The sequence below is a fragment of the Lissotriton vulgaris genome, unplaced genomic scaffold (assembly GCF_964263255.1).
Source record: "Lissotriton vulgaris unplaced genomic scaffold, aLisVul1.2 SCAFFOLD_682, whole genome shotgun sequence".
NCBI lineage: Eukaryota > Metazoa > Chordata > Amphibia > Caudata > Salamandridae > Lissotriton > Lissotriton vulgaris.
This window is the reverse complement of record NW_028252731.1, coordinates 927,601-945,736: the sequence shown is the minus strand read 5'-3', so window position 1 is coordinate 945,736 and position 18,136 is coordinate 927,601. Positions and strand designations below refer to the sequence as shown.

At 46.6% G+C, this 18,136-nt stretch overlaps 1 protein-coding gene across 1 annotated transcript in view; it reads left to right on the top strand.

The window, feature by feature from the left end:
• The first annotated feature begins 364 nt into the window (after positions 1-364).
• The window catches only part of LOC147662052 (GRB10-interacting GYF protein 2-like), a 155,141-nt gene continuing 137,369 nt past the window's right edge, over positions 365-18,136 (top strand). Inside the window, exons 1-3 of the mRNA XM_086951151.1 lie at positions 365-467; positions 1,455-1,521; positions 1,634-1,788. Coding sequence (XP_086807277.1) covers positions 365-467; positions 1,455-1,521; positions 1,634-1,788 — 325 coding nt within the window. The remainder of the gene's footprint in view (positions 468-1,454; positions 1,522-1,633; positions 1,789-18,136) is intronic.

The following is an 18,136-nucleotide window of genomic DNA, read 5'->3' as shown; positions in this document are numbered from 1 at the left end:
GTAGGACTTCCTAGTCTGAATTTTTTTGCAAACCCACATCCAAGGAGGGATTGCTTGGATATCTATTCTAAGGTAGGAAATCTTTGGCTAGAAGTTTGTCAGATGAACAAGCTACTGATCTTCGGTAATGCCTTATTTCATAGAGACTGTACGTAGCTGCAAATTCCTTACTAAGAGCAAGAGAGAGACAATACACTCCCACTTTATATACACATACACACACACACACACACACTGTTTACACACTGGTACGTCAGCATTCTGTCATGACTCCTTGCTTCTGGTGCTGAAATGACATGAAAAGTAACTGATGTCAGCACACTGGGGTGATGCCTATATAGCCACCACGCATGTCACTTCCGGCATGGACGATGCCGACGGGGAGCCTATCGATGCTACTTACCAGCATGCAGAAGTACTGCCTGAAAATTTCCGAATCCAGTCTTACACATGGAGACTGTCCAAAGGTAGAGCATCTGGCGCTAGATAGTCTATAAGATAGGGCGTTACCTAATGTAAGTAACTTGTTCGCAACTACCTCCACTGCCTTGAGTTCTTAGAAAAATGAAGATGGTCAGAACCCAGGTCATCTTAGCTGACCTAGACTGGGCCTTGACAGTATTGATACCCAAAGCTCCTGAGCATTTGTCTTCCCATCTAGCTACCACTTTGGGAGAACCTCCTGTCTCAGTAACATGGTAATGTCATATAGCAAAATCTCAGAGGAGCACAGGTTAAATGCTTTCAGCTTGCTGATTAAGGTGGTTGATGTTATCCTTGCAGGGAACCGTTCCTCCATGAAGCCCCTATAGTGTGCTGGTAAGACATTGCAGTAGAGAATACTGTCCTGGTTGATAGTGCAGATCAGATTTTGATGCACTTAACTGTCTAAGAAGGAACTTCCCTGAAGGCCTGCATGCTCACTTTCTCAGAGCTAAGGCTGCTACAACAGCATTTGCAGTGGTATTTGCTGTTCTGGAACTCTAACTGCAAATAGGGCTTCTGTGCACTTCTACCTTGACAGTCTGGTACGGCAAAACGCCAGCTTTGCCTACCTGGTCCTGCAGGATTTTCTGGCCTGAGTCCACTACCCTGACCTTCCACCTTTAGGAGGTACTGCTAAGGTATCTATTATGAAGGTGAGGAATATGCAGTTAAAAGTATGCTTTGGAAGAAAGTTACTTAACTAATGTAATGCTCTTTCTGTTGGATGCACTTACCTAATGGTAGGCACCTCATTGCGTACTTATGTTCAGTGGCTTATGATTTAATAAGATCCCAAGTTAGTGAACAACACAGTCATTGACAATTTGTCCAAGGGCTCCATTGCGGAGGGTGCATAAGGAGAAAGATTGAAGCAACAAATGTCGGCATAAAAAGGTGGCGCTTATGTGGGTCTCCTTTGTCACTTCCCTGTGGTACAGAACCACATTGTGCCACCTCCCATTGCGCAGGAGTGTTGGGAAACATTTCCAGATCCAGTCTGGTGCCAGAATGTGTTTTAAAGGTGAGAAACCAGTGGTAAGACAGAGTATCCATCAGAAGAAATGTTAACAGTGGAACATAACTTTTTGTTTGAATGTAATCCTCATCTGTGTACTCATTGTCACATTTCTTTTTTTTTTCATCCCAGTAAGAATGTAAGTGGTACCAGCCGGCAAAATAAAAAAGTGGAGGAAGAGGAGAAGCTTCTGAAATTGTTCCAGGGAATGAATAAGGTCCAGGATAGCTTCACGCAGTGGTGTGAACAAATGCTTCATGCACTCAATACAGCTAACAACTTGGATGGTAAGAAGGAAAAAAAATTGAAATTTCCTAGTAGCAATGTGTGATTTCTTGAAGGCTGGGAGGTCTGTGTAGGAAGCATGTTTGAGGAATTTTACTTCCTAGGGATAGCTCTGTTATCTTTGGTGAAAAAAGGTTGAAAGAGGTCAAAGGCTGGCTGCAACATGCTTGCCTGTAGATAATTTTGTTTTTGTTCCATGTCTCTTTTTGGGATTCGCATGCTGTGCACCACAAGTATAATCGGAAAGACACCCACAAGCCTGTAACTTTTGTTTCCTGAGAGACCTTAGCGTACAAGAGTGTGAAGTGTGTGTGGAAATTCCACCCAAGACTCTTGTTGTCAGGGAGAAGCATAGGGGGAGTTCATTACGCATTGATAGTCCCAGCCGAAACACACAGACATATATCTGTCCAGTGGCTAGGACGAAAATCCTAAAGAGAGAGAACTGGTGCAAGGAGATGGATCGAGTACCGAAGAGGGAAGTATCTACCACGACAAACAGGAGCCGTCAAAAATTACCTAGAAGGAACGAGTGCATAGAAGGCACCTACCTCAGGGAACAGGCCTGCAGTGGAACTAAGCTGAAACTCCCAGACTTATAAGTCCTCAAAAACACCCTCAACACCAAAATCAACAGTGACTAAACAGAGGCCAAAACGTAACCTCACGTGTCCAAGTACAAGAACACTTTTGAAAGTTTGGTCCTCAGACAAGACACCGGCTTGATGTTGAAAATCGGTCAAGACAGATGGAAGGGAAAAGAGTCGAAAGATAAAGAAGACCTGACTCTGAAAAGAAAGACATTGCAAAGAATATACCCACAATGACAGTATCCCACAACTCCACACCAACCTTTACGAGGCAGAGGAAGAGTCCAGAGCCGTAAGGGGTTAGAGTCCATAACCTGGTAACCTTTCGCTGAATTGCCCCAATACACAACACCAGTTAGAAGAAAAATAGGGTGATTCCTCCAAGAGTGGATAGCAGTCACCTCAGACAATCAGATCCTGAACATAATAGAACAGTAGTACTGAATAGGATTCTTACAACAACCTCTGCGACGACGACCAAAACTGAGCAGTCACTAAGAAAGAGATAACAGACTTGCAACAAGAGGTAGAGGAGCTGTTAGAAAAGCAATCAGAAGAAAAGGTGCCAACAAGGGAATCAACCAACCGGCTTAATTAGTTTATTTCCCAGTACCAAAACTTTTAGCTAGTGCAAAGACCTACTTTAAGTTTTTTGAAGAAGTTCATCAAAACTTACAAGTTTAAACTGTCCACACTTCATGAGATCATCCCACTCCTTTGGAAAGGAGACTGCCTGGTAACTATAGACTTGAAGGATGTTTTCCTGCATGCGTCAGTAAATAACTGGCCCAAAACATTTCTCCGATTTGTCATGAACAAGGTACATTATCAGTTCAGAGCAGTTTCTATTGCGATAAAGTCGGCACCTAGAGTTTTAAAAAAAAATGCCTGGTTGTGGTGGTTGCACCCTTGAAAAAGGAGGAGATACATGTTTACCTCTACCTGGTTGTAATGGCAAATTTACTAACAAAAATGCAAAGGAAAGCAGGCAGGCAGTGGTGCTAACAGTACTAAAATTGGGTTTCTCCCTGAATTTAGAGAAGTCTTCCCCAGACAGAGAAAAAAACATTCCTGGGGGCAAGACTTCATCCAAGGGAGGCCAAAGCATTTCCCATACCAAAAAGGGTCCTAGCATTGACACATCAAACACACCTGTACCAGAAGGAGCAATCTCCAATAATGAGAAATGTAGTGAAATTAATGGGCCTGATGGTATGTCCTGCATACTCGAGATTCCCCATGTCAGGCTCCATATGTAGCCAATCAAGGAGTGATTACAACAACAATGGTCACAGGCAGTCAGTGAGTGTCACAGAGAGAGTGCAAAAAGAAATATAGTGGTGGAGTACGGAGAACATTACAATAGGCAGACCCTTCATACAGCCAGCACCCACTCTGTATAGCCATCACTACAGACTCATCCCTCGCAGGGTGGGGAGCACACACGGGAAAACTGAATATCTGAGGCCTTTGAAGCACAGCAGATGCAGTAACATGCCCCAAATGTGTTTGAACTGAAAAGTGTTTGCCTATCTCTGATGGCGTTTCAGGCACACGTCAAAGGGTAAACGGCACTAATCAAGATGGACAATACAACCACAGTGTTTTGTATCAAACATTGGAGGCGCAAGATCACACGCTGTGTCTAAGCTAACCCAGGATACATTAACATGGGCTATTCAGAGAAACATAACCTTAAAATCCATAGACCTGCCAGGTGTCCTAAACACAGAAGCAGACAAACCTATTCAGACGCTCTAGCATTTTGGAGTAGTGTGGTTATCATTCCACTTGTCAAATATGGTACACACCTTAAAAATGCTTCCTCTGTTTTACTTTAGAAGATAGCACCTCCTCTTATATTTGGGAGAAAACCTCTGAGTTTACTGGATCCTAAAATACTGCCATACTGCTTGAAAAGTTCCAATGTTTGCCCTGAAGAAGCAACATATAATTTTGGAAATTGCGAAACATTTATTGGTTAGTTTTATTAAATTCTGAATAAAATATTTGAACTTTGAGCAGGGTTTGCTTTTATTTTCTGTTTTTTTATTCTTTTTCTTTTTTTTTTTTTTTTGATGGTCCACGAAGGGTTCTCATCTACGTTTTAATTAAAACAGACAGGTTAAGCTGAAAACCAACACCTCACAGAATTCGGAGCTAAAACAAGCACAGTGAGAAAGGTGCTTCAAGAGGGTCATACTATAAAAAGATCTCCTCACAACACAGAGAACGCGAAATACAAGAGCTTAAAATCCATGAACCCACACCACTGATCACAAGGGAAAGCTCTATCAATAGATTGTCAGGGAAATCTGCATATGCTACCCCCTACCTTCCAATTCCACTAATACCATTAGTACGAAGTAAGTGCAAACAGACATCCATGAAACTAATATTTATGGCCCGCCAGTGGACCAGGCAGACTTGGTTCCCTGGGAGTAGAGATGGCACAGGGCAAGGTGATAAACTTACCAGCCCATCAGTGCTTGCTGACAATGCAAAGGGCCCGGTTCTGTAACCTAGTGCCAGCCAGCCTCGGCTTACAAATGTGACTCCAGTGAATTTAGAATTCAGACACAGAAGATGACCCTCATCCCCCCCCCCCCCCCCCCCCACCTATGCACCGCCCCCTAAACTCCATGAAAGTCCTTAGAGGGGCTAGAAGACCTACTACATGTACATGCTACACACCGGCACAAACAATGCCCACATTGTTTTGTATTTCACTCAACTTGAAGATGATAACCTTTTGTACATTTCACTTTAAGTGCACTTATCAATGCACTTATCAGCTGTAGTGGCATACATGCAGTGCACCATATGAAAGCTTCTTCCGTATACCAGTCATCAAAAGATTGCTAAGGGGGCAAAAATTTGGGCACCACCAAGGTCTGCACCTGCACCCGTGTGGAATGAAAACATAGTTCTAGCACGACTAATGAAAGGTTCCTTTGAACTTGCTCATAAGGCAGTCCTAAAATACTTAACACTCAGGCAACCTTCTTGATGACCATTACATATAGTTAGTAAATGTAAAAGCACTCAGAGCGAAACGGGGGTGGGTGGGTGTAGAACCGTACTGACACCTATATAAGGATATGGCTTTCATGAAGAAAAACATACAGTTCCTCCCAAAGGTCTCCTTGTTCTTCCACGTCAATCAAGCCTTCTAGTTAACAGATTAAAAGAGCCCTATGCTAACCGCTGGGAACAAAAGAAATCAGGAAGGAAAGCCAATTCTTAATTTCCTTTACAACACCAAATAATGGTTTGCCAATCACTAAGATGGACATTTCAAGAACAATAGCAAAAACTATCCAAATGTGCTGCAAAACTGGAAAGAAAAAGTGGATTGCCATCCACTTCGACGCGATTCTTCAACAACTTCGAAGTCTTCGATTCCGGTTGTCAACGAAGGCCTTCGGACCTACTTAGGCCTCATCTTCTGGCTCATGGAAAGGACGCCATTCAAGAAGTGTCCTCACTCTGAGCCGAGTAAAAAACCATCCAAAGGCCCCAACTCACACGCTTCGGAGCCGAAGAAATACCCAGAACCGAAAAAACATGTTCTGGTAAAGGACATTTCAAAAAGCCACACTTCTAAATCAAAAGACTCTTGACCATCTACAAACTCGTGCCGAAAAAACCTCCTGAACCGAAAACTTCGACGCCAAAGGATCTGCCCTGTACAGAAGAACTTTTTACACCAGATCCTCACCAAAAAACTCTTGTTAAAGACCCCAAGACTGGCCAACTAGCTCTTAGTTCCAAAAAGAGACCACTAGAAGCGCCAGCATCTCCTCCTCCTCCAAAGAAGAGAGACATTGCAACCTCTCCATTAAGGGTCCCTTCTCCACCACCTCCCCATACTGTTCCTCCTCCTACACCTCCTCCACCACATCATTCTCCTACACCATCCACTAATACAGATGATGATGTGGATACAGACTCTGATGACACAGGTGGGGGTGTACATAACCCAGCAGGGACCAATAGTCCCCCTCAGTCATCTAATCTTTGGGATGATTATAGCACCCCTGATGTGCCTTACATCCCACAAGATGATGTATACCCTTCCAGGCCTTCCACACCAGAGGACACTATAGGTTTTAACCTACTAGTATAAAGAGCAGCCCAGTACCATGGGGTTGACATGCACACTGATGCTGTGGAGGAAGATTTTCTTTTAGACACTTCTGATAACACACAAAGGTCTACTGCCATTTTGCTAATGCTTAAAGGCGGCATTAAAAACGCAACAGAGGTTTTTAAAGATCCTGTTAGGGCTCGGGTCCTCAACCCTCGCATTGAGAATAAATATAAAGCTGCCCCTACAGACCCTATTTACATCAAAGGTCCAGCACCACTAGATTCTTTAGTAGTGTCTAATGCACGTAAACATGCTAATTCACAAACACCAGATGAGGTCTCACCACCAGATAAAGAATCTAAGCTCCTTGACGCCTCTGGTAAACGAACAGCGTCACAGGCAGCTAATATTTGGCGCATTGCTAATATCCAAGCGTTGTTGGCAAGATATGACAGGGCACATTATGATGAGCTGGAGTCCATAATGCAGCATCTACCAGACAAATATAAAAATAGGGCAAATGAACTCATACAGGAAAGTAAAAATTTTACTAATACTTACATTTGTTGTGCCTTAGATGCTGCAGATACTGCCTCAATGGCAATCAATACCAGTACCCTTTTGCGGAGACATGCCTGGCTACGTATTTCAGGTTTTAAACCTGAGGTAAGAAATTCCTTCCTCAATCAGTCATTTGATGAGACCCATTTATTTGGCCCTAATGTTGATGTGTCTTTAGAAAAGATGAAAAAAGACACTGACACAGCAAAATCTATGGGAGCCTTGCAGCTGCAAGCTCCCAGACGTTCTTTTTGTCGCTCATCATACAGAGGCAACACAGGAGGCTACTCCTCCGGAAGCCCCTCCACTTCCTACAAATACCCCTAGTCAATCCACATACACTAAGGGCTACCAAAGAGGGGGTTACAGGGGTAAAAACAACAAAGGCAGAGGCAAAACCAATAACTCCCGCTCTTCCTCCACCCCTACCCAATGACTCTTCCCCCCCAACATTCCACTCCTGTGGGGGGAAGACTGCAGCAATTCCTTCCTGCCTGGATCAACATCGCATCAGACAGGTGGGTGCGACAAATTATTCAGTCAGGTTACTGTCTATAACTAACATCCCCCCCACCCCCCCCCCCCCCAAACATACCACCCAAACAGCGTCCAATGTCACAAGAACATCTGTCACTGTTAAAGCAAGAAGTAATGTCTTTGCTAGAAAAAAGTGCAATAGAACCAGTTCCTCTGCACCATCAAAACCAGTGGGTTTACGCCCTATATTTTCTTATTCCAAAAAAGGACTGCTCTCTAAGGCTTATTCAAGACCTCAGACCGCTAAACATATACATACAGTCTGACCATTTTCACATGGTCACACTCCAACAAGTCCTTCCTCTCCTGTTACAAAACGACTTCCTTGCTACTCTAGATCTCAAGGACGCATACTTCCACATTCCCATTCACAAGGCTCACAAGAAGTATCTCAGATTTATAATAGACGGGCAGCACTATCAATTCAAAGTACTCCCATTCGGAGTCACAACAGCACCAAGAGTATTCACCAAGTGCCTAGCAGTAGTGGCAGCACATTTACGAAGACTGCACATACATGTCTTCCCGTACCTCGACCACTGGCTCATAAAAGCCAGCTCATATGACCAGTGTGTGAAACACACTCTCGCCACAATCCAACTGCTCCACAACTTGGGGCTCACAATAAACCACACCAAGTCTCATCTGCAACCATCCAAAGTACAACAGTCCATCGGTGCTACAATAAACACCTCAACAGCGCTAGCTTATCCCCCTCCAGGAAGGATAGCCAGCATGCAAACCCTTCTCACAAAGTTTCAGCCACAACACTCCCTTCCAGCATGAGTGTTAATGCAACTCATAGGGATGATGGCCTCTTGCATTTTCATAGAGCCCCATGCAAGACTTCAAATGCGTCCTCAGTCCCCTCTGCTTTCAGGTCTTCTTCAACTCCGATCCACCCGGACATCTTCCTCCTGGTCACCTGCAGCATCTTCTTCCAAGGCTCCATAGGAAACAACGAGAAAACCCAACACACTTTGACACCTATGCACCCGCAGCCCGTGGGTGAGGTAACACAAGTACTTTGGTGTTCCTGTAGGGATTGACTATCCTAGTGTCTAGTTTTATTAGTTGTATCTTCCTAGTTAGACCGGAAGTGTCCTAAATCTTCATTTACTTACCTTTTAAGTTCCCATTGACTTTCTATTGACTCTCGCATGAGTGTACTGACACTGCATGTGCCGCCTGTGGGCCTCCTACTCCTAACCTAAGGGTCAGATAGTGTAGCCCCAGCAATTCCCTAGGACTTCTCCTTTCCCGAGTTGTGGTTCTTATACCACTTACTTAGTATATGGTGTTACACGCCCCTAGGGCCTAACTGTAAATTGTGCTATTTAAAGTGTTTCTAAGAGTAACTTGTTATGTGCTTTTGCCTCTGACCTCATAAAGAGTTCAGAGCAGTGTGTTAGTAAATAAATACATATATATTTTATATATATCCTGTGTGGTGTCCTTTCATTTGATATTCAAGGGGTTACATATGGTAAAACAGCTGGCTTTACACACCCTCAAGAGTCTTTTAGCCTAAGACTGTTCTGTCCACGCTACCTCTAGGATAGCTGGTCTATAAGGTTGACTTTACAACCATCGCCATAAGGGTTGTTTGGACTGGTACAAGGTGCTCACTAGAATAGTGAACATCATATACCAGGCCAACTTCTCACAGTTGTTGAAGGCGGGCTCGCCCCAGACAGTCGTCTCCCACCTCCAGACTACGACCGACCTCCTGGACCTGCTGGGGTTCTCCATCAACGTGCCGAAGTCACACCTGTGCCCCTCTCAGAAGCTCCTCTTCATCGGAGCGGTTCTGGACTCAGCGCGGTTTCGAGTTCATCCTACTGAGCAGCGGGTTTGGGATATTCAGACTCTGATTCCAATCTTTCGGCCTTTATCCCGCGTCTCAGCCAGGTTGCCGCTCCGGCTTCTGGGGCTGATGGCCTCCTTCATTTTGCTGGTGCCTCATGCCAGATGGCGGATGCGGGCTCTGCAGTGGGACCAGAAGTTTCAGTGGGCACAGCATCAGGGCACTCTGTCCGACCACGTCCTGATCTCGGAGGGCACTGCGAGACAGTTGCAGCGGTGGCTCACGGACCGCGATTGGGTCAGCGGCAGATCCCTCTCCCTTCCCCAACAGGAGCACGTGGTAGTGACGGATGCGTCCCTCCTGGGATAGGTGGGGGGGGGGCCACACGGGAGAGGCGGAGATCAGAGGCCTCTGGTCTCCAGCGGAGTCCCGGCTCCATATCAACCTTATGGAGCTGTGGCCGATCCGGCTTGCACTGAAGGCATTCCTTCCCTCTGTCCGGGGAAGTGTAGTGCAGGTGTTCACGGACAACACCACCGCCATGTGTTACTGCAACACACAGGGTGGGGTGGGGTCGTGGACCCTTTGTCAGGAAGCTCTGCACCTCTGGACATGGCTGGAATGCCAGGGCATCACCCTGGTGGTTCAACACCTGGCAGGTTCCCTGAACGCCAAGGCGGACAAACTCAGCCACCGGTGCATGATGGATCACGAATGGCGTATGAACTCGGACGTGGCGCAAGGTCTCTTTCAGCATTTGCGAGTGCCTTGGTTGGATCTATTCGCTACCGAAGAGAACGCGCAATGTCATCAGTTCTGTGTGTTGGAATTTCCAAGGCGGCACTTGCTCGGAGACGCTTTTTGTCATGAGTGGAGCTGCGGTCTGTTGTACGTCTTTCCGCCTATACCATTTCTGCCTAGAGTGCTGAAGAAGATCAGGCGAGACCGGGCCCAAGTCATCCTTGTGGCTCCGGACTGGGCACGAAGATACTGGTATCCCGAGCTACTCAGCATGTCAGTCGATCCCCCGATTCGTCTGCCTCTTCAGGAGGACCTTCTGTAGCAGCAGCAGGGGACGGTCCTCCACCCGAACCTGTCCAGTCTCCACCTACACGCGTGGAGATTGAGCGGTGGCAGTTGGGGCTATTTGACTTGCCTCCTGAAGTCTTTGAAGTGATTCTAGCAGCCAGGCGTCCCTCCACAAAATTGGTATACGCCTGCAGGTGGAACAAATTTGTGGCATGGTGTGCAGCAAAGGCTGTGTATCCTCTTTCTGCCCTCCTTTCAGAGGTTCTCCTCTTCCTGCATTCTCTTGTCCAACAGGGCTCTGCTTTGGGCACTATCAAGGGCTATCTCTCGGCCATTTCAGCCTTCTTAAGGCTTCCTGATCAGCCTTATTTTTTCAAGTTCCCTGTTGTAAATAGATTCTTGAAGGGCATCACACACATGTTCCCACCTGTTCCCTTTGTGATGCTTCAGTGAGACTTGAACCTTGTACTGACCTATCTGATGTGCACTCCTTTCGAGCCACTCCATAACTGTCTTCTTCGTCTTCTGACTCTTAAAACTGAATTCCTGGTTGCCATCACCTCTGCCAGGAGAGTGAGTGAGCTCCAGGCTCTGTCTTCTAAGCCTTCTTTCCTCTCTGTCCATCCGGACAAAGTTGTTCTGAGGACTTGTCCTTCTTTCCTGCCCAAGGTGGTTACAGCCTTTCATATCGGCAAGTCCATCACCTGGCCCACCTTCTTTCCGCCTCTGCATTCTTCGAAAGAGGAAGAGAGGTTCCACCGTCTGGACCCAAAACGTGCACTCTCCTTCTATCTAGACCGCATACGCTAGTTCGGGTGGATGACCAGCTCTTTGTCGGTTAAGTTGGCGCTAAGAAGCGACGGGCGGTGCACAAACGGACCATCTCTCGGTGGGTCGTTTTGTGCATCAAGGTCTGTTACTCTTTGGCGAAAAAGGAGCCTCCTGTGGTACTACGCGCCCATTCCACTCGGGCCACGGCGGCTACTACTGCCCTGGGTCGAGGTGTCCCCTTGCAGGACATCTGTCAGGCAGCTACGTGGACCTTGCTGCACACGTTTGTTAAGTACTACTGCCTGGACAGCCCAATCCGGAGAGATGGCTTTTTCGGCCGTTCCGTTCTCCACGACTTTCTGGTGTGATCTTGGTTCGCAGACCAACCACCGGGGTTGGTATTGCGGAGGTATCTATTCTAAGGTAAGGAATCTAACACTAACCTGTTTCTTTCAGTTGCACAAGTTACTTACCTTCGGTAACGATATACCTGTAAGAAACAGTAGTTCGTGTTAGATTCCTTACCGCCCCACCCATCCTTCCGGTTCTGCGAACCGATATCTAGGTTTAAGGCATCTCCCTTTGAGGGCCGTAGTTTACAGTGTCGGTTTCTTGCATGGCTCTGCGTTCCTGGCGCGGAAAGCTATGTACAGATCTGACGTCAGCGTGCGAGGGCGGCATCTAAGGACTCTGATGACGTCATCTCGGCGAACACAACGTCGGACGCAGAGCCGTAGACGACGCCTAGCGACGCGCAGGGGTACTACTAATGAAAACTTTCCGGATCCAGTCTGACGCCTGGGGATATTCTAAGGTAAGGAATCTAACACGAACTACTGTTTCTCACAGATATATCGTTACCGAAGGTAAGTAACTTGTGCGATTTAGTTCAAGTTTTTTATATTTTCAGTTAATTTGTCAATATCCATTTCGGATGCAATTTTTTGCCTTTATTGACCAACATGTTCATTGGGTGATAGTCTTTCTTCTATTCAGATATCACCACATATTGGTTAACAGTGTAGTCTTTACTGGCATCTCCATACGGTTCCCCGTAACCTGACGTTACTTCATGTGTGCTGCAGTACAAATACTTCTGGTTATTGATACAGGTCAGGTTCAGTTTTGAACCTAGGCCGCCGAGTGTACAAGGTAAGACGTTCCATCTCTATCCTTATCTTCTAGTAGTCATAGATGAGGTATTGAGTTTGGAGCTTTGATTGTTTTGGATTTTAAATACTCTATTCTGACCTATTCATAATTGAAATTTTCAGTGATTACTGATACCAATGGTTACTTTGTGTCTTCGGATTCTGCAGGGAAGTCATGAATTTGCTGATTTCGCTCTTTTATCATTCTGCGATCATGTGATATGAGAAGTTATCTGCTATTTTCAATGTTCTACATTATCATGATAGTCGGAAAATAAATTGTAAACTCTGGCACTATGTCCTTTGACAATATATATTGCTTTCAAATTAGATTTCTATTTGTTTATATTAGTCTATGAGAACTATTAGACGATATATCATGATTCCACACCGTTTTTATGAGGCAACATTTATTTATATATACACTTAAAATTATAGCCACATCGCGTTACATACCAATTTTTAACGTGATCGTTCTTTTTGTTCAATAGCAGAATTTCCCAATCCAGCTTTGATTCACCTGGTATTATCTGAAAACTTTATGCCACCTGTAATCCTATTCTGAGGATTATTAAACCTATCTCCATCCTGGACATGTTTCCTAGCTCGATTGCGACATAAAGATTAACCATCATTCAAGGTAGACCTCTGAATGATTTGTATTGGATATATTTATTTCCAATTAGAATACCTATTTTTTCGAAAATATGCATTTTCGATCCACTAATATCCTCATTTCATTTTTTCAGTTGCTGCAGATCCCCTGATATCACTACTTTTGGGCTGTAATCCGGATCATTGTTTGACCGGTTTTGAGTGCCTTATATATCAAACTACGAGGTAATTCTATATATCATTGTGAGAAAGTGGCTCTATATATACACTGGACAATAATGAAGTACAGTGTGTGTATAGAGTCCACCAACACCAAAGGTATAACAGAGGTTAAAGTCAGAACTGACCTTACTCTCAAAAGTGGTAGCTTGGTCGAGCAGTAAGGCAGTACCAGAGGACAGTGTAAAGCATTTGTTGTACACATTCAGTCAGCAAAAGGTTTAACACACTCAAGAACTGAACTCCAGGCCAATTGTTATTATATCCTCAGATATAGTTGTTTTATTTTTAGAACCAACAGTGATAAAAATATACTTTTCAAGTTATGAGTGCTCTCATGTAAATACTTTGCAGAGGAGCAATAAAGTTTGTGCACACAATAATTACAGGATAGCTAGTTAGCAACACAGTTCTGAAACACACTTTAGCTTTGAGCTCAACGGGTTTTTCACAAGTAAGTACAGTTGATTACTTTATGGATTACTTTGGTAGTTCCAGCACTAGATCTTAGATTCAGTCCTGGGGTCTAAGCTGAAACCAGATTAGCAAAAAGTTTTAGTTACTGTGATGAATTTTCATGAATATAAAGCTGTTTTAAAAGTTCACACTTAAAAACTTTTCAATGTAACTGACAATGTTATTCAATGGGAGGAAATTCAGGTTTCAGGTAAAGTACGATTGCGTTACTTTTGTAACCCAGCACTTATCTCCTAGGGCCAGCACTGGGGGCTTAACTCAAAACAGGTAGGTAATGAAAAATTTCCTAGTTAACGTAACGGAAAGTTTCAATTCTATTAAGGACTCAGAGGCGAGGATTATGCCTTCTTTCTCCACTTTATTCACAACAGCGAAGATAGAACAAAAACTACATTTCCCATGAAACCCTGGGAAAAATGAAGTTGAACAAGAAAACCAGCAACACCTGGCAACAGCCAATGGCAAACACAGTCCAATGTCAATCAGGGTCCTGGAAGCCCCTACATAGTCCTTTCACAGTGTCCTCTCTTCCTCTTTCTGAGCGTGTAGACAGCCACCCATCCATTCATTAGGTGTCCTGCTTGTTGGAATCCGAGCCTGAGGACAAGAGGAAACATATTACCAAAGGAAGCACTGAGGAAGCTTCATCCAAAACAGTGCAAGAAGAACCAAGTAAACAGACAAGAAAAACATCATAATAATCAGAGAAGCATATTACTTACTGTCATACGGGAAGGGATCTCCTTCAGGAGCCAAGGGCGGGATAATCCTCGCATCCGAGTCCTTAATAGAATTGAAACTTTCCGTTACGTTAGCTAGGACATTTTTCATTCTATGTCAGGACTGGAGGCGAGTATTATGCTTGTTCAAAGCTTGCCCACAACCAGGTTGGCCATATTCAAGATCGGTTTGAAATAAAACCTCTTGAACGTGGAATCCGAAGACCAGTTGGCCGCGTTGAGGATATCCTCAAGACGAGCACCGAGACTAAAAGCCTTCGAAGCCATAGCACCCCTCGCGGAGTGAGCTCCAAACTTGCTAAGGTTGATGCCTGCTTCCTGCATCACCCAACGAACCCACCTAGCAATGGTGGGGGAAGAGACCACTTTAAAGGGTTTCTTCAGAGAAATGAGAAGCTGTCTCTCTCCAGGCGGACGGAATTCTTCCGTGGCTTCTTCATAAGCCTTAAGACAATTCACCACACAGTTTTGGAGAGTCCGCAAACTGGGGGTAGGAAATAGACCTAGTATGACGCTTTGTGCGCCGAAGCAGCGTAAACGTGACTCCCTCCGGAGAAAAAATTCTGCCAGTAATATCCAAAGCACGCACGTCTGACACTCGCCTACAAGAAACAAGGCACAAGAGCATGGCCAGTTTCGCTGATAGCTCTTTCCTTGAAAGATATCTATTGTGCGGCCAGGACAGGAACAAATTAAGCACCATATTCACATCCCAAAGGGTAGAATAGCGGGACTCCGGGGGCAACGACAGCTGGAAGCCACAGAGCAAACGGCAAACCAACAGGTGTTCCCCCACTAGCGCCCCCGCCACTGGAAGATGACCCGAAGAAATAGCCGACCGGAAAGTGTTTACAGACCGGTAGGCAGGCCCTCGGAGGCCAACTGGGCCAGGAAGTTGACTACATGGACCACGTCCGAGCCCAATAGATCGACACCCCGTCGCAGACACCAACGAGTCCATTGGAGCCAAGCTGATCTATATCTCTTGACAGTGCTGTCTGCCCACGCTTTAGAGATAAGGGACTCCGCTTCTCTCAGAAGGCCAGGGGTCTCCCAGCGACCCCTGAAATCCGCCATGCCACTAGTTTCAGGGAGCCTGTGGACACCAGGGGGTGAAGAGAGCCGCTCGGGCTCAGAAGGAGGGAGGGAAAGTGAGGGAGTAGGATTGGAAAATCCCAAGAAAGTTCCAGAAGAACTGGAAACCATACTTGAGACCTCCATAGAGGGGTGATCAACACCATCTCTGCCGCCTGCCTGCGAACCTGCGCCGTCACTCTCGTGATCATCGCGAACGGAGGGAACGCATATCCCCGTTCCGTTCTCCAGTCCTGGAGAAACGCATCCGTCGCCACAGCGAGAGGGTCCGCCCTCCAACTGAAGAACCGAGGCGCCTGGAAATCCAGCCTGGAGGCAAATTGATCCACCGAGAAAGGACCCCAAAGGTCGCTCAGTCTCGAACACTGATCGATCCAGGTGCCAAAGACTGGAGTCCTGGAAGTGGCGCGACTGGTAGTCCGCTTCCGAATTGTCCCGGCCTGGGAGGTACTCCACCGTGACTGAGACCTGATTGTCGGGGCAATATTGCCAAAAGCTTGCAGCCAGATCCAACAGGGCCTTCGACCTCGTGCCCCCCAGATGGTTCACATACCGAACCGCCGAGATATTGTCCATCTTGAGGACCACACAAGACTGTACTAAATCTTTCGTCCAGCACCGCACTGCGAAAGACCCCGCCAGAAGCTCCAAACAGTTTATGTGTAACTTCTGTTCTTCGGGTGACCACAATCCGCCTGTAGAAAGGTCTCCGCAGCGAGCCCCCCAACCTAGCCTGCTGGCGTCGGACTCTCTAACCATGTCCGGGGCGGACCCGAAGATAGCTCTCCCGTTCCACGCCTCCATATGATCCAACCACCATTGGATCTCGGCCCGAGCGTCTGCGGACAAGCCGACTTTGTGAGAGTAGGGATACCCCTTCCGAAGGAAATATCCCTTGAGGCGTTGGAGAGCCCGGTAATGAAGCGGGCCTGGGAAAATAGCCTGAATCGAGGCGGATAAAAGGCCCACCACTCGGGCCAGCTGACGAAGGAAGATCAGGGGCCTGGCCATAACACGCCGCAATTCGTGACAAATCTTGGTCGCCTTCCTGCTCGGAAGACTGAGTGTGGAAACCGTCGAGTCTATGACGAATCCCAAGGACGTAATGGTCTGTGTCGGCCGCAAAAGCGACTTCTTCTCGTTGATCACAAACCCGAGATCCTGAAGGAGAGAAACCGTCATCTGCAAGTGTTCCACAAGGCGGCGCGGGCAAGCCGCCATCAAGAGGAGATCGTCCAGGTAAACGATCATCCTGACACCCCTGGACCTCAGAACCTCTACCGCCGGCTTGAGAACCTTGGTAAAACACCAAGGAGCCGACGAGAGTCCGAAGGGGAGAGAAGTGAACTCGTAAGCCTGAGAGCCCCAGAGGAACTGAAGGAATCGCCTATGGGGAGGAAAAATCGGAACTACCAGGTAGGCGTCCTTGAGGTCCAAGCGGACCATCGAAAGGCCTGAGGAGGTCCCTGAGAAGGTGTATCCCCTCCATTTTGAAATGGCGATAAATGAGCCATTGATTAAAGTCGGAAAGGTTTATCACCGGCCTTTTCCCCCCCTCTGTCTTGTCGACCAAGAAAATGTTGCTTATAAAACCTTGGGGGTGTGGAGAGGTGCGAGTAATGGCGCCTTTGCGGAGGATGGAGGAAACTTCCTCTTCCACAAGGAGGCTGTCCTGGGCAGAAAAGTGGATGGGGCGTGGCAATGAGTGTTGTACCGGAGTCCCCTCGAACTCTGTGAAAACCTCTCATTGTTTGCAGAACCCATGCGTCGCTTGTGATCGAAAGCCACACCCGAAAACAATGTGCCAACCTCCCTCCTATGTCTTGTAGGGAAGAAGGGAGAACTCTCACCTGGGCTAGATTGTGCAACTCCTCCACGATAACCTCGTTCTTTACCCTTTCTTCCACGAGTGAGGTAGAAATTTCCGAACCTGGACTGGTCCTGATAGTTCCCGGAGCCTTTTTGAGACATCTGGCGTTGTTGTGGCGACCGGCCGAGCAGCCCCGTCCTCGGCCGGCCCCGCGAAAAACACGGGGGAACATTTTCTTGATGGTCGATTGGGCCCGGTCTAGTGACTGGAAGTTATTCACAAACTTACCGAGCTCAGTGACAAAAGGCTCACCAAACAGGCTCCCTTGGGCGACAGTCCCCGCCTCTGAATCCGCCAAATCACCCAACTTCGGGTCGATTTTGATAAGAAGCGATCAGCGGTGTTCTGTAGACAGGGCGCAGTTGGCATTGCCCATAAAAATCACCACTCGCTGAGCCCAGCCCAAAAGGGTTTCGGGGTTAACGATGGAACCAGATTCCTTGGCTTCTTCGGCCATATCCAGAATTTTGGTGATTGCCCCCAAAGCGTCCAGGAGTTTATCCTGGCACGCCCGCCAAGATCGATCAATTCCCTTCTTAGAGTCTGTAATAAATTTCTGTAGAAAGGTGCCCATCCTGGAATGAATTTCTGGAGTAAGGGCCACCTTGTCGTCAAGGGAAGGGCGCGGACATTCCGCCCGCAAACAGTTGCAAGCCTCCTTCTCAAGAGGGCGTCGGATGTGGGCGGCTACATAAGCTGCTACCTTATCGGCCGGAGACCACTTAAAGATCTAGGGTGGACGATATCATTGAGATCTAACATGTCCGCTGTGCTAGGGGGCTCTTGGGACGTCCC